Genomic DNA, 17,148 nt, shown 5'->3' with positions numbered 1-17,148 from the left:
GAGCCCTTATACACAGCTTAAATGCTACCTTCTGCTGGCCCTCTAGGAGGTTCAACTGTTAAATTGCAAACAGCCCTGATGCATATAATTTGTAACAGTAGCTAAACCACAGTCTGAAACAAAAGCACTGAAATAAAAGTGATAATACCAGGCCCCACTGTAACTTGGCTCCAAAGCTGGTAACACATTCAGTCATCATATACCCTCTTTAAAAACAGAGCAACTATCAGCTTGCATGTCTAGGAGTTTTCAAGTAGCCCATAATCAATCTTACATTCTTGTAATGGGTCATAAAGATGATAATGACTAACTATGATTAAAAAATTGGTGGGGTACCCATTACGAGTCTACTCCACCCATATTGACCCATAGATCCCATCTTTTTCACTGGTTGCTTCATATAAGAAAGGTTAGGCCTGACTAAACACATCAGGATCAAAAGCCAGCATTTTGGAATTAAGCCTTCAGATGAAAATATTGGAGAGGACCATTCAGTGGTTTTTATTGCTTTCTCTGCCACCACACCTTTGCAGTAATCACTTTTTCCAGTAAATTGGTTGAAGCCTGCAACATAACAGGATTCAAAATATCGTTCAGATATTTAAGAAAGCACTGTGCTCTGCTACCAAGATTTACCTTTGAAATTCAACCAAACATAAGAGTAAAATTCAAATTCAATCATTGTTTACTTCTCACACGGCATTACTTTTAGTAATTACCTCAAGTATTTCTTGAGCTCTCTGCTAGACAAAACAGCTTCCACTATTTAGCACAATTTCTCATAAAGCATAGCTTGACCAAGCCTCCAATGTTTTTCTGCCACAAATTACTATGTTTTTCTACACAGTCAAAAAAGATGTGCATTATCAGACAAGCTCTTCTACTAGATTTATGTAGTGTTGTATCAGAAACAGACGGACCCAAGCAGTCGGTAACCTGGCTACACAAACATACCAAAATAAACAAATGACCTATTCTGTGGGAATTGAGTGCCAAGTCTAACCAAGCAGACTTCCATTAGATTAGGAAAGAAGACTGCTTAAATGTCAGTCTATCCTTCCATTTTTGTTGCATCTATTAATACCACAATGCAACTACCATTTTGTTATTAACCTGGCTTCTAAGAGATAGGCTCTGCCAGAAAGAACCTCATGGTTTTGAGGTAATCCCACTACCAACTCTCCCCCTCAACCCATTGCTGGAAAAAAACACTCCACAGTAGATTTAGCCAAAGAGAACATGTGCCCATCTCTTGGCAACCCAGTCCACAGACCCAATTCCTATGTACCTTAAACTAGGACTTTGGAGCAGTTGGTATTTTGTACAGGCTTGCTGCTGCTGCTGCTATGGGAGTGATAACTTAACCACAGGTAGAATTCCAAAACAATTAAGGTATTTTCTCAGCTTTGAGTCAGTGAAGTCCTATTTTCCCAAGAAGCCCAACTCCTCAAAACCGGGACATATTTTACGCTATTTCATTCAGGAGACTGAATGAGGACCAATGAAAAGTCTACTTGTACTACTACAATCTTCATGGAACCACACTTATAATTTTAAATGTTTTCAGCTAAAGCAGGATTTCACTGTAATCACCAAAAAAGCCTCATATAGTCTCTCCAAACTACATCCATTTACGTCAAAAATAGTCTACTACCAAGATTAAAACCTGAATAACAAGAGTATTATGGCAATGAATTCATAACTAAGGAGGAGAAAATACTAAGGGCCCAATTGTGAAATGCATTGTTCATGGGAAGAATATTTATGATCATAAAACTAAACAATAAGACATCCTACTAACAAAGCCCTACAGGCTAATGACCTTAAACCCAAGTTTAAGATTACATAATCTCACAGAGAATCTGAAATACACGACAGTGATCTTAATTCATACTTACTTATTTCATAAAGTCTGGCCAAATCCTTGGGGGTTTAGGTTGTCTCTATAATAAAGCTAAAAGAATTTTGCTTCAGTTAAAAAACAATCTTCTTCAGGTACTTTTACGGAAGTTGAGTATCATCAGTCTGGCTTTACTGTAGAAGCCAAATAAAATATGCTAAACAGTTCTGTAAAATACTATTTTTTCTATTTTCTAAAAGAAGTTCAATTTTAAGCAAATTCAAACCAATCATAATTCACTGAACCCATAAAAGCACACAAAAGCATACAGTCCTCTTTATATATAAAAATAAACACACTCAAATGTATACATTAAAATAAACATGGCTGTATTTAGTTGATCTTCCCCCCTTTTCCTTCACTGGTGACTATTATTAACCCCCATTTGTAAGCATTTAATGCAAAGCCCTATCTTTACTGGGAAGGCCACTCTTACCAGGCATCAAAGCATGTTAACTATACTTCTTCATAAAAGGCAAGATCATAAAGCTGGATTGGCAGGCAGTATTAGTGTAATTGCGGACTGTCGTGGTTTAAGCTCAGAGGGCAACTGAGCACCACACAGCCGCTCACGCCTCCCGTCCCTCCCAGCAATAAGAAGGGACAAATAAACCAGGCTTAGGATTCAAGAGAGGACCGGGAGGGGCAAATCACCCATTATGGTCACAGGCAAAAGGCAGACTCGTTAGGGGCATGAAAAAGAGAACATAGATTTATTACAGACACTAGCAGCAACACTTAACAGAGTAGGACAGTGGGAAGCTTTGCCACATACACTTCATACAAGCTGTTCAGTGATAACAAACCAAAGGAAAAGGTATTTGTCAGCAGCTATATCGGTGTTTTAGATTCACCTGAAAATAAGGGAGCCCTGTGGATGGGGAATGCAACCCTTGTCATAGTAAGCATGAAAGTGTATTGTCTTTAAAATTCATTTTACAACAGATTCAGATGAAGATCTAGAAGTAAGGGAAAAGACAATGTAGGATTTAGTATATAAAAACTGCTTTATGAAGAAGCATGATTTAGAAATAAATAAGTGTTCCATTTTTTAATGTTCTCCCTTTTCAGTGTTTGTCAGAAGAGAATGTGTGTATGATCTGGCAAGATTTTTGCGTATTTTTTGGCACTTAAAATTATTTCAAGACTAACGTTGGCATTTTCATAACTGCTAAATCATTAGAAAGATGACGTTTTGAGTTTGCAGGGAAGTTAGCTTGGCATTGTTCTCATTTGCTTTCTTATAGCTAACCACATGGTAGTATAAAATCTCAGAAGAATCACTGCCCCCTCGTATTGTATCCTAGGGGAGTAAATCACCTTAAATAAGAACTAACCTGATGAATACTTATTCATCTTTCCATATACCAAACCTTCTTACATTCAAATATGTTTAAGATTTTTTTCTAGGTTTAGGAAAGGTGCTAACCAGTCTGGTTGTCAGGTTAACCCCACCAACCTCAATGCTACAGTTACTGTAAATTCTGCTGAAACAATGAGTGGGCCTAGAGCTGCAGGCAGCCTTTCACTGGACTACAGTGCAGCTGAATGAGGATTTACTGTTCCAAAAGCCCACACAATGCAGTTCTAGAGGGATGCATTCTCAGTACTCTGTTCACTCCTCAACTTTTGGATTTTTGTGCTAGTTTAACTGTTGAATACCAAAGAAATGTTACAACCACGACAGCAGAAATTATCATCTAGAATTATGATAAGCAAAGACACTGGTTTCCCTAAAGTAAAGTAATTAATTTGATGTGCTATTTGCAGAGGTAAGAAAAAAAATCTATTTCTCTTCAGAGCAAATGTTAAGTAGGGGACTGAAAGTACCTCCAAAGCAAATATTTCATTTTTATAAACATAATAAACTAAGAGTGGAAAAGAAAGTTACATAAAACTTGCCAGAACATAGTTATTGAACACTGCAGTTTCTAATCTCAGCAATAAATGTAGGTCAAGGGAACTGGAAAATCTAATTACTCTGTAAATTTTTAAACCTGCTTCTTTCTTCTCAAGGAAAATAAAATTGTTCCCTTGCATTTAAGCAGACTTCATTTCATTCAAAGTATAACTACAGCTAGGTGGAATGTTATTTGTGTGTGAATGTAGATGTTTTAGAACTTCCTTTAAAGCAGCTTTGCATCCTGCATTGTACACTCAGCTCTGGTTCACACTTGTGCTCCAGGTATCAGCAGTTACTTCACAATTACTATAGCTATAGTGCAAAATCCAGATACTATCTTCACAAAAAACAAAACAAAACAAAACAAAACAACACCAAAAAAAAAAACCCACACACAAAAAAAAAAAAACACAACAAAAAACAACCAAACAAAAAACCCCTCCCACCTCTGAATAAAATAGACCTCTGGTACCACACTGTAGCAGTTCCTTTCAGTAATATATCCCATGAAATCATGATTTGATACCCAGTATTCACACACTTCATTAACAAAATACAAAGCAACTCATCATTACAGAACTACTGCAAATATGAATATGTGATGGCATTGTAAATGTTAATTATTTACTGATGATTTGATTATTTCACATGCAGTTGTTGCTGACTTCTCTGTATAGACAGACCAAATAACTTAGACTTACTAGATGACTGAATACTTAAAAAAAGTACAAGCACCTTGAAGACTCAACCCCTTGATAAAAACCAAGGGCCATTTAAAAATCACACCTACAAACAAACAAACAAACAAACAAACAAATAAAAAAAAATATATATATATATATAATTTCAGGCATTTAAGATTAATTCCCAGCACAATGAATCTCAACTTTGGGGTGGGAGGGGAGGAGCAGCAGCACCTCTCAAAACAAAATCCCTCAAGATCCAAAAACCAAAATGTCCTACCACTTTTTAGGATTCATCTGTCATTATTTTTTAATATTTTTCCATATTCACAGAGTTGAGTTTCTTCAATTTTGTAAAATAAAAGCCTAATTACATATAGGCAGAATTTGGAACTTTCACAAAAACAAAGAGAGCCCCAATGAATTTACAAATCATTGGAGTTGTTTGAGAATATATGGAGTAGAAAACATAACTATAGCCAGCCTACTGACCGGCCCATCTCACAGAGCTCTTTCTTCCAGCTCATACCTCTGTGATACGTGACAAAGAAACCATTGAGTTTCACAACGGAGATAGGATTTGTGTGTTGTGTTCTGATTTGACAGTCAAATGTATTGTTTGTTTTTTGGGGGTGGAAGGGGTGAGTTGTACAAAAGTAGAAAAGCTGGCCTAAGCTCATCTGATCTTTGGACACTGCTCTCGTTAAGTATAAATCCTACTTTTGAACTTCCTCCAATTGCATGAGAGGTGAAGCCTCCCAAACAAACAAAAAAGATAATTCAGAAAGAGCCATACTGAAGACCGAGGAACAATCCAAGGCAAAATAAGTTCTACCATAACAATCAATTACAAAAACCAGACTAACGGCAAAGATTTTTCTTGCTATATGCATTTCACAAATGCCCATCTGTGCTGTTTGTAAAGATGTATCTTTAAAACTACACAGGAATATGGCAAAGGTAGCACAGTCAAACACGTAAAATCTAAGCAATGTTGATGCAATGACTGTGCAATCTTAATTTGTAGCCTTTGAGTTTCATTACACCATACCATACTTCCTTTTCTATATCATGGACAAGTTTATGAATACAAGAATCAAAAACATGTTTTCATTCCTCAGCATTCTCAAAGGTTTCAGATCTCAACCCTTTAAACTGTGAACTAAAAATTTCAGGTACTAATTGGGTATTGGTCCTTCCCTCACAAAAAAAAAATAATTTATTCTGACTGAGGATCCATGAAATAACTACTAAAATCGAATGTAGCCTGATGCTGGACTGGTAGCAGGTAATGAGACCTTGATCTGCACTGAGTGAAGAAAAAGAAATCTAACCTGCCAGTTCATTTGCTAAGTGGAAAAAGTGTCAGGGGTCTTCTTAAGAAAAATATGTTTATACAAGTAATCAATGTGTAAAAGCAAATTAAATTTGGAGTTGCTTAATCTTTGGATGCTTGACTTTACAGTTGATTACCAAAATAATATAACTCAATACAATTGTGCTTTCCTTCCTTCAGCTTCCACAGTTCTCAAGCTCACTCATTGATGATTTCAAGCTGACTCATTGCACTTCGTTCATGTTCTGAAGAACAGAAGGTCCAAATTTCACTAAGACCCAGAGTAACCAGTGATGACAAACCAAACTTCTCAATCCATGCCACAAAAAGCATATAAAAAGTCTGGCTTGTCACAAATCAACAAAATCGGGAGAAAAAAAAACAACAAAAAAAAAAAAAAAAAAAAACAAAAACAAAAAAAAACCAGGCGTTCTGGAACAAGAAGAAACAACTAGGATATAAGTTTAAAACACACTGGTCCACTCTAAAAGCACAGAGGAGCCTGCAGAACATCAGTAAGATGAAGGAAAAAGTTTATGAAACAGTTTGGGCAGGTGGCTTCTACAAGTATGTAAGTGCACACCACCTTCCGCCTGCCAACGTGACAAAGCCACATTTCACGCACAAGAAGCTGCTTTGACGGCTACTTGCAATCAACAGCAATCCAGGGGCAACAAAGAGTAGCATTTCCTTACTTTGATTTGGGGTTGGGTTTTGCAGGATTTTTTCTTTCTTCTTTTTTTATGACAACGAAAACACCAGGGCTTTCATGCTATCAAGTGATAACAAAGGTATGTGGGCAGCAGACCTTTTTCTGGCCCGCTGGCAGCACTGCAGAGGCCTTCTGTCCACTTTCAGCTCCCAAATAACGTTATTCTACAAATTAAACAAAAAAATAGCACCGGCTGCCTGCTTTCCCAGCTTACACACGCCGGTATCTTTGACAAAAAATAAGTTATTTCTAAACCGGTTTAACGTACATCGGCAAAGCACCGCTCTTGCTGGGGCACTGGGGCCACCCGCACCCCCCGTCCCGCCAGCCCCGCACCCCCAGGCCGGGCTCCCCGCCACGGCGGCTGCCGGCCGACACCGCGTCCCCGCTGCGGGCAAAGGCCGGAGGAGCCGCCCCACGGGGGACACCGGGTGGGACAAACCCGCGGGGCCGCCCGGCGCGGCCCGCCCTCACCGCTGACGGCGGGGCAACCGCGGTCAGTGGGATCCAGCGAGGGGAGGGTTGGTTTCTGTCAGGGCAGAGCCCCGCCTCACCCCACAGCCCCCTCCGCTACCTGCCCCGGGCAGGGGCCACCCCACTGGTGACTAAGCACCGCCGCGCCGCGCCACGCGCCGCGACCGCCCTTCTGCCTTCCCCGCCCGCGCGCTACCCGGCCCCGCCCGCCGCCGCGGCCCGCCTCCCGCCTCCCCTCCCCGCGCCTGCGCGGTGCGGCGCGGCGCGCGCGGGCGCAGGAATGTGCGTTACAGTTAAATAGTGGGCGCAGGGGCGGCCGCCGCGGTGCGCGGGGCGGTGGCGGCTCAGGGCCGGGCCGGGCCGGGGCGGCGCGGCGGGAGAGAAGCCTCCATGGCGCGGCGCGGCTCCTGGGGCGGCGGCGGAGCGGTGGTGCTGTGACAGGAGCTCGGCAGCCGGGACTGGCCTTCCTCCTGCCCCACTCCCGAGCCGGGGGGGGGGGGGGAGAGCCCGCGGCGGCGTCCCCGGGGGCGCGGCGGCGCTCGGAGAGAGCGGAGCCGTGGCGGCGGCAGCGACGGCCGGGAGCAGCCGGCGCGTCACCGCCTCTATGATGAAATTTAAGCCGAACCAGACGCGGACGTACGACCGGGAGGGCTACAAGAAGCGGGCGGCGTGCCTCTGCTTCCGCAGCGAGCGGGAGGACGAGGTGAGCCCGCCGAGCCGCCGCGCACGTGGGGCGGGGACGGGCCCGGGCCCGGTCCGGGCGGGGCTCCCGCTGCGCCGTCACCCGCTGGGCCCGCCAGTGCCGCGTCCCTTTGTTTGGCCGGGCCGCGGGCCCGAGTCGTTCCCAGGTTCCCCCCTCACCGCACCACCGGGGGTTGGGGGGGGGGGCGCGTCGGTTCCGTGGCGCGGCGCGCTTCTCGCCCACCATTTTGGGGCGGTGCGGGGTGCGGGCCCACGTGCGCGGCACCCTCCTTTGTGCGCGGCCCCGGGCGGCGCCTCTTTTTTGGGGGGGAGGGGGGGCGGAACCGGCCACCGGGGTTATCCTTTGTGTGCCTGAAACGCGCAGAAAATGGGTTAATGTGTAATGGCGCATTGAGGGCAGGGCCGGGGCTGCCCTTAAGACGAACCCCCCCCCCCCCGCCATAGTTGGGTGGGATTAAAAAAAAAAAATCTTGTAATTTGAAAAACCTGTTTTTTCCCACCAAGGGAGTGAAATGGTACTTAAAACTATTTTGTCAAGGAGCTCGGGGGGGGGGGGGGGGCGCTGGGGTGGCGTGTTGCGGTTTTGGTTTTAAGAGGGTAACGCTCAGCCGGGGTTTTATGTTGCAGCAGAATCGGGAGGTGGCAACAAAGTTGTCCTATATTCCTAGCCAAGGTCAATTGCACTGGCCGTTATCTGGGAACTTTGCTGATGGTTTCATTGCACAATGCATTTATAGACTGTCTCGGACTGGAAGCATACCCTCTCCTGATTTTCATTTTCATTTTCCTTAATAGCTATAAAATAACTACAAAGGTTAGGGCTTGGGGCTTTTATCTATATACTGGAAGAAGCTAGTGTCCTATCCAGGCTGCCAACATGTCAAACTTCTTGCTTAAGCATCTACTAAGCAATATAACACAGCAGGGAGAGGCCTGATCTCAAAATACGGGCCCTTGGGTTTAGGAAAAAATTTATATGGTCTTCTGATGTATACCATTCCCTATGTGGTATAAATACAGCATTGGGGCCACACTGATCAGCTTTTCCTAATATTATAAAGGAGAAAGGTGCCCAGAAGGAAATCTTACTAATTCTTGCTGCCTTTTTTTTGTTTGGTTTGGTTTAGCTTTTCTTTGGTTTCAGCAGCATGTCTGATACTCCAGTGTGCTTCCCCATTTATGTGACTTTGGGATTTATTTTTGGATGCTACTCCAGCTTAGACTTGTTTGGAGTTCAAACACCTGAGCCACTGTTACAGCTTTCTTGCACCAACTGTAGTTGAAAATTCATGGTTGGGGTCACCTTTGTCAGTAATTTTCATTCATTCTTTGCTTCCTGCCGCGACTTATATTCTCTTGCATCCAAATGAGACCACAGGCTGCTCACAAAATCATTTCTGTGTAAGAACACCCTCTGAGGCTAAGGATGGTAGCGCAGCTTTGCTGGGCTGTGTAAGAGGAGTGGATGCTGACACTTGTTGCACTGAAGGGCTTTGTGGTATTGCGGATGGTGCACCTGTATGGCTGGCGTGAGACTGGGCTTTGGCATTGTGCAAGTAGACATACTTGAGGGTGAGATGAATGGCATAACACCAAGTCAGACTTGGGACATAGATTAAGCATGTTGGAAACAGTTCAGATCACTTTCTAGTAAGTTATTTCCAGAAAAGCAATGGCAGCTTCTCCAACTCGCTTTGTTTTCTAAGTGCCAGCTCCATCTATATTAATACAGAACCTATGCTGTAGAAGCTTGCCTGACTACTGTTTGTGATTAACTTGTATCACCTGCCGGATTCCTTATATTGGCCGGATGAGGCTTGTTTCTGTTGTTCTTGAACGCTGTTGTCTTAAGTTTCTGTGTAGGTTTACTTCAGATTCAATGTAAATGTCTTCCCTGTTTCCTTTCTAATTCTGTAGAGATTGTGCCATTGGTTTTCAGTTGATCTACATCTCCAGGGGTCTTTTAGTCCAAGGCAGCTTCTGCTGTGAAGGAGCACAAAGGCAGTACCTGGGTGACTGAAGGGAGAAGAGGGGGAACAGCAGACTCCTGTAGAAGCTCTTGAGAGGGGGCATGGAAATAGTTTTCATAACCTACAGGGTTACTACCCCATAAACATAGAGTTGCTTGGCATTGGAGGAGGGACAATAGAACAGACAGCTGAAAACAGTCTTCAGCAGTAAATTTATTTTTAGGAGTCTTAAAGCAAGAAATCAAAATCTCAACTTTTTGGGGTTTTACTGGAGATACTGTGTGCAAGATGCCCTCAATAGATCATGTTCTACTTTTCAGCTGGTTAGTTTCTATCTGGAGGATTGAGTATCTGCACCAATTATCTGATACAAATCTTAGAATTACCTTGTCTTCCTGTTTCCATTCTGATTTTCTGAAAGGCCAGTCCAAGCCCAGTTGTGCCTGTGCTTTATCTTTTTTCCTCCTTTCTTGCACTTAGCTTTCTGACATATCTGTAGACAGCAGTCATTCCTTTCTTAGCACTTTCTGAATGGACTTGAAGTCTTAGAGGCTCATCTCCTAACACCAGTTTTTTATTTTTCTGATCATCATGGTAGCTCTCATCTCCTTCAGTTTGACAGCCATATTTTTTTGAATGTGGGCAAGTTGTGGTTGCTTTAGATGGAATCTGTGTTGTGTAAAAGGTTACTAATACTTCCTGAGCTATACCAGAAAAAAAGCATTGTGATAGGACCCATCTTTATCATGATTATTAAGCTAGCATGTAATCATCTTGTGATTAGTGGTGGTATCTAATCCTCTAACTTGTTCCCACCTCATGAATTCTCAACTGGTACCAAAAATTCTTAGTGTCCTGCACATTAGATTCACAATATGTTTTTCTTAACCAAATGTGATCCTTCTGCAATTTCAGCATGAGATACCCCGTTGACATCATGACTTGTGGACACTGCCTCTCAGTTTGTAGACTTTAAAATTTCAGTAAGGACTTGTTGTACTCATCACCAATGAAAATTGGACCAGCCAGTAGAATGTTTCTCTCTGTTGTTAATCATCATCTAGCAAAATCTGCTTGTTAATGGCTACCTGGTCTGTTTCTTATCGGTATTGCACTTCTTGTGCTACCTTTGTAGCCTTGTTGAAGCCCATGTTAGAGCTGAGTTTTATGGGCAGTGAAGCAACAAGTCAGTTGAAAAAGACTGTGCTAACAACAGGTGGTTTTGGCAAAACCATGCTGCATTTCCATTCATTTTCTGTTCACTTTATTTCTTAATTCAAAACATGGCTGAGCTTTAGAAGACCACTGGTGTAAAATTCAGTCTTATGATCCCTTCAAACAGTTTGAAATACAGCCTCCGAACTCCTATTCTCCAGCTATAGCACCCTATCCAGTGAGATTTACTAAGCCTTTGCTGCCAGACTTAAAATTGTTGAGTTGTTCTCTTGGGTGTTATGGGCTGGAAACTGGGCTTGCCTGCAGTCTTGCAACCTGTCAAAAGCTTCTGCTTTGTCTTGAGAGCTGATATTGCAGCTGAAAGCAGGTATTTTGTGAGATGACTGATGGTTGTCTAGATGCACCACTGCAAAAATCCTCCCTTCCTGTGACTCCACATATGCCAATTTAGTGCTATATAGCCCATTTTGGTTTAGATTTTGTAGCCTTCATGCTGTGATACTGTATGATTTAAAAAAAAAAAAAATATTCTGGAGTGAGCCCAAATAGCCAAGTAATGTGGCCAGTAGTTTTGGAAATTTTTTGAGTGTTTTAGGAGAAGACCTCTTAGACTACTGTCATTAAAGTGTTGCCTGTTTTGGTGTCTCAGTGTTGTCATTTGTGCTGAAGAGACAGCAAGATGGCTAGATATGCACTTAAGTACTGGTTCTTTCTGTCATTCTTAAAGGAAATGAATCAGTAATTGCAGGCACTGTCTGCCCTTTGAACAAAAAAAAATGCTGGAAATGAAGCAGGAGGGATCCTATGAAAAATGAAACAAGCCTATGTGGGCATGAAATGCGTGGGGGGCTACAGACTTTGCTTTGAACAAGCAAGAAGCTGTTAGGTGTATGCAAAAGGCTGATGGTATTCAGTAGACTGGGATGGGCTGTGGGGATTTGTAGATGAGGAAATGCAAGTCTTGAGCAACTAGGAAATATGAGTGGCAGCTTTAGGATAAGCCTGCAGGAGAACTTCTCTCAGTACTATGGGGACCAACTGCTTCCACAGTTTGGAATTGCTAATGCATTTGGTATTCTGCAAGCACTGGTTTTCCATACAATGCCACTGTCTTGGGGTCTGGGCAGAGGGTAGGCAAGGAAATTCTTGCCTCCCAAAGCAGAGAATGAAGCAGGCCTTTAGAGCAGCAAGAGCAAGTAGTAATAAACATTTTTTTTTTCTAGTCATTTGGATAACTAAAAGAATTTTAAAAGCTAATTTCATTTTTATTCCATCAACTATGTATTATACAAATAAATGAGCAGTTATTTTTTTAATACCTTGAATTTAAAACTTGAGTGCGTTCTAATTATTTTGGCATCTGTAACACTGCCTTATGTAATTGAATATAGTATTGAAAGCCCTACTTCAGTGTTCAGCCAGCAGTTTCTAGTGGCAGATCTAAAAAATAGTTTCATATGCAAACAAGGTCTTCAAGCTTTTCAGTTTTTAATTTTGCCGTTTCTGCTGTTCAGCCTTGTACAAGAGATGGAAATAGATGGGAAGGGTTTTCTGTAACTATTGAGACAGTAGTGAGAACAAGTATTGTCACACGCTTATGGGAAATGTAGATTTTTTTTTTTTTTTCTTGTAGCAGGGCATACACTTGCATGACAATTACTGCCTCTTAATTTTGATTTACAGACTATAGGCTGCTAGTATTGTATCTCCTTTTTAGTCTGATTTGGAGAACTTTATTTCTTGGGCTGTAGAATGTCAAGATTTCAGAAACCCTTGTTTAATTTACCTTGTTCTGGTGGTCACTGTATTATTATTTTTAAAAATAGTAGTGTTCATCAGTTTGGTACAGCTGTTGTTTCATATTAGCAATGGTTTTATTAAAGGATAATAAACAAGTAAAATGTTATTTTTATTTGCATTGGTCTAAATCACCTGAAAACCAGAAAGACCTGTTATGTAACCTGATCTGTAAATCCAGGGCCCAGAAGTGTCACCTGGCTACCATGGAAAAATGGGGTGTTCTAGAAATTATTGTAAGTCAGCTTGCACAGTGATGAAAGATCTGTACTTGACTCAATTTGTCATTTGGTTTCTCTATTCTTCAGTGTAACCTCTCAGGTGTAAACATACAGATAATGTGTGCTTTAAAATAGAACTTGGAGTATGACCATAGCACCATATTTAAGGCTGGCGTGCTCTCCAAAACAATGTATGGACTGATACAGGTTACCTAACTTGCTCTATGGTTGCCTAATACAGAATATATGCATATTTTTAAAATACCATAGAATACACATTTCAATATGCACTTAAGGCACACTGTGTTTTTTACTTGTTCTGTCTCACTTTGGTGCCCTGCTAATGTATAGGAGGAATAACTGACATAGGATGATTGCCTTTGTTTTTCCTCAGCATTTTCTTGATATTTGGATGTCATCTGTGTAGTACAAGAAGGGGTGTAGCTCAAAAAAATCAAGACCTGTAAACAGCTTCCAAAATGGCTCTTTATGTTGTGTCTACAGAGGCAACATCTGCTTATAGTATATCCCTGCAGGCTCATATGGGGTTCTGCAGTGGCTTAAACCTGTGTTAATGTTAAGAAAAATAATTGAATGTTAGGTTGCTGAGGTAGGATTTATATCAGGTAACCAACTTATAAAACACAAGTGCCTTGTTACTCCTACTTCCACAGAAAAACAGCTTTCTGCAGGAGTTGCATATGCACCTTGCTTTCCTGTTGGAATCTTTTTTGACAAACTGCAACTGTTTGCCAGCAGTGGAAGCCTGTGAATTCGGCGAAGCTGTAGGAACTCAGCTGTCCACCCCAGCAGGGAGGTTCGGTCTTCACCCATGATCTTCAGATACTGAAATTGGTCAACCATGAGCTGTTTTTATTGCAAAACCTCAATTGCTTTTTTTCAGTACCTATGATATTACTTGTCTATGCCATATAAATGTATTTAATGGGGTGGATAGTTGCTGAAAATGGGCAGAGAGGGGAAGGAAATATGACTGTATCTGTATAACATCAGACTAAGGTGCCCTGCAGCAAAATGTGTTTTTTGTTTTGCCTTATTTAGAAGATGCTGTCTTTTTGAACTAGTAATATTTGCGTTTAGATACTTGAGAAAATATCCTTTATTGCTTAATTGCACTATATATATATATATAGCTTGTAGCTTAATTACTTTGAGGGTTTAAACTGGTGGCTAAGTTTCTATTCAGATTGCCCCAGTTTACTCAGTGGTGCTCAAAACTGTCCAGTTACCAGTTTCTATGAAATAAGTGGCAGACTTCTTCAGGAATGTATACAAATCCTAAAGAGATATATGCATAAATGTGTGCGTATTTGTAGCCATATTTTCTTAAACATCTTTTGTAGATATGCAAGTTCACAGACCACAGGTTTATGTGTAGTTTTTTCCCCAGTCTTATTTGTAGAACACTCAAAAAGCTTATTTTAATTAGGTGGCTTTCTGACTTTGTGCTTAAGCACTTCAGTGGAACCAGTCCTGTAAATGTAAATATTTCAAAACACATTCTGTCTTCAAAGATGTATGTTTGTTTTTTCCAAGTATCTCAAAGCCAAAAAAAAGGCTAAAAGGTAGTTGTTACTTGTCAAGAAGTAACCTTGCCATGCCTTTACCTGTAGCTGAATGGTTCTCAGAAGACTTGGAGCTCTTGTTTCTGACAAGTGCTTGGAAGCTGATCCTTTAGTCAAACAGGTTATGTTGCTGAGTAACCAGTAAAGCCCAGTTCTGCTCAAGATTAGGCTGTGTTTTCAAGTTGAAAAGAAATGGACAGCAATGTGAGTTTTAGTTCTTTTCCTACTACCTTATGTATTTTCTCCCTTGGTCTGTGTTGACGAGCATAAGGGAAGATGGATGTACTGAAAGTGAATTGGGGAACTGACCCAGTGTGAGAAGTAAAACTTCTTTTAATAGACACTTGTCGGGAGGTTCTTGTTTGCAGGGTGTTGTGCATCCAGGAATCTCCTTTTGCCATATGGCTGGGTGCAAGATCCGCACCTTTTGTTGCACCATGAGACATGTCACATCTGATTCTCTGAAGTAAACTAAAGCTTAGGGGGAGATCTAATGTTACAGGTGATTTGAGTGCTTGTTGACTTGAGGAAATGTATTCTGACTGATGTACTATAGTAATATAGTGCTGTCTGTTCCTGATAGGAACACTTTAGCCAAAGAACAAAACTAAGTACATTAAATAGCCAGAGGAAGGTACTCAAATTCTGCATCACTACAAGAACATGTTAGCCAAATATGTGAATTTAATGTGAAATAATATTTATAGAATAACATCATTTTATTGCAAGTTAAAACTTTTTCTGAAAAAGGCTGATGTTTTCCTCCCTATTGCCATATAGCTTTAAAATCAGAGATCTCAAAGGAAAAATCATTTACAGATCTGTTTTGGAAGTATTATAAAAATATACACATAGATTTCTTTATCAGCATTCTGAAGATTAATGATAAAGTTGCACTGACTGATGTCCAAACATCATGCTGCTGCTTTGAAAAGTAATCTTTACATATAGTTGAGAGGGTATTTCAGACTTTATTTCATATATTGTATAGACAGAGCCCTGTTTTCTGGGTTGCTTTCAAGATGCTGCGCTCAAGTTAATGAGCCTTAGGATTAACGTACTGCTAGTTGTTATGCCATTACTCTGCTGCTCTGCCAGTTCCTGTTCATTGAGACTAAATCTTTTTAACCTCCTTCATAGCTGGGGACTGCTTTTCAGTCTATTGTCTGTAAAGTACTTTGCTAGAGGCTCTTGAATTGGCTTAGGCTGATCTGAAGTCGGGTAGCTGCAGTCATGCTTTTCTGCCCTAGTTTGTGCACTGCTGACCGTTGTGTGGCTGTGTACTGATCAGTGTGGAGCGTGTGCGGGCTGAAAACCGAGCATTAATGGTACAAGCGAGTTTTCAGCCAGATCAGCTTCCTGAACTCACTGTGCCAGAGTAAGGGAGAAAGTAAAGATGTTGCAACCTTCACTTTAATTAACTTTGAAAATGCTGCCAAGTCTGATCCCAAGGTTGTTTTTTACTACTCTACAGTAACTTTGTGCACCTTACATGTCCAGGTTAAAGCCAATTTGAAAATGGTTGCAGTAAAGAATGAGGACTATAAGCAATCACTCTACTGAAAAAATTTTCATGAGCACAGAAGTATGTTCCTTACTAAATGCTACCTGTGTGGCATTGTTGATGGCAAGTTGTAAAGCTCTATTGCAGTTTTTAACTTTCTGGAGTCCCAGAGACAGACAGTGGCATTCTAGAACAAGGATACCACGGTAACCTGTAGAGGAACTGAGAAACTTGTTTCAGAACTACTGAAATGAAGCAGTGATTCTTAAAATAGCAAAAAAAAGTTAGATAAAGGAAATCTCTAACTACAGTAGCAGCTTGACATGTACTCTCTAATTTGAGATGTGTGCTTTTGCCTAAAAATTCCTACAATGAATCCTGCAAATATGATTCAGGGTTTGTAAGAGGTGCTTTTCCTTGCTCCTCAATAGTATCTCTGTGTTGTAGCATTCAAAGTAGTTTCCTAGTACTTTTAAGGAAGATCCTGAGCTGAAAACAATTGGAGGTTGAAAGTGGTAGGGAATAATAAAATATTTCCTGCTCATATTCTTGCCTGAGCATCTGCTTATGGTCATTTCTAAACAAATCATAGGGCTTGACTGACCCTTTTGGCTGTATTTGGATTAAACCATCTTTATAACTCTTTCAGGTGCTTGTAACTTTGGCAGACCAACCATGTAGGCTGAAGTTTCCATATGGAATGTGCTAGGTTAGATTATATTAACCTCCCTCAAAGTGGGGCCTATTTTTTTTTTTTCTCAGAATAGAGTTGGATTTTTTTTTTAATTTCCTCTTAATGTTTCTGATACCTGTGAAAACATGCAGTACATCTGTTCTCTCTAGCAGCATTTTGACGCTTTGTTTTGTACCTGTGAGGTACCTCTTGCAGCCTTTACAATCTTCCCTTTACTCTGAACAGTTCAAAGCTTCTGAAATGGTTCGCATGTAGTCACTTAGTAGAGCTTGGGAGCGAAATCCTTTATCTTCCATGCACCTGCCTTCTCCTTTCCTTTTCTGCACAGTTTTTAGTCATACACCTGAGTGGTGCAGTGTTCTGTGACCATACATGCTCAGTGGTCTCTTGGGGGCAAGGCCTTGATTCCTTTCCTTTTGAAAGCTGTTCCTTTTAACTGCCGGTTTTACTATTAAAAAAGGCAAACTTTGCTATCTCCAAGTAATTGAGA

At 41.2% G+C, this 17,148-nt stretch overlaps 1 protein-coding gene across 2 annotated transcripts in view; it reads left to right on the top strand.

The window, feature by feature from the left end:
- The first annotated feature begins 7,255 nt into the window (after nucleotides 1-7,255).
- NUDT4 (nudix hydrolase 4) overlaps nucleotides 7,256-17,148 on the top strand; it is a 29,683-nt gene continuing 19,790 nt past the window's right edge. The window contains exon 1 of one of the 2 annotated variants that reach the window (XM_033010205.2): nucleotides 7,256-7,711. In XM_033010205.2, the coding sequence (XP_032866096.2) occupies nucleotides 7,613-7,711 (99 nt within the window). In that variant the 5' untranslated portion in view covers nucleotides 7,256-7,612. The remainder of the gene's footprint in view (nucleotides 7,712-17,148) is intronic. The other variant, XM_033010206.2, reaches the window with a different exon arrangement.

The sequence above is a fragment of the Tyto alba genome, unplaced genomic scaffold (assembly GCF_018691265.1).
Source record: "Tyto alba isolate M040663 unplaced genomic scaffold, T.alba_DEE_v4.0 Super-Scaffold_2, whole genome shotgun sequence".
In the NCBI taxonomy this organism is placed as follows: Eukaryota; Metazoa; Chordata; class Aves; order Strigiformes; family Tytonidae; genus Tyto; species Tyto alba.
The sequence above is the reverse complement of the archived record's forward strand: the minus strand, read 5'-3'. Positions and strand labels throughout refer to the sequence as shown.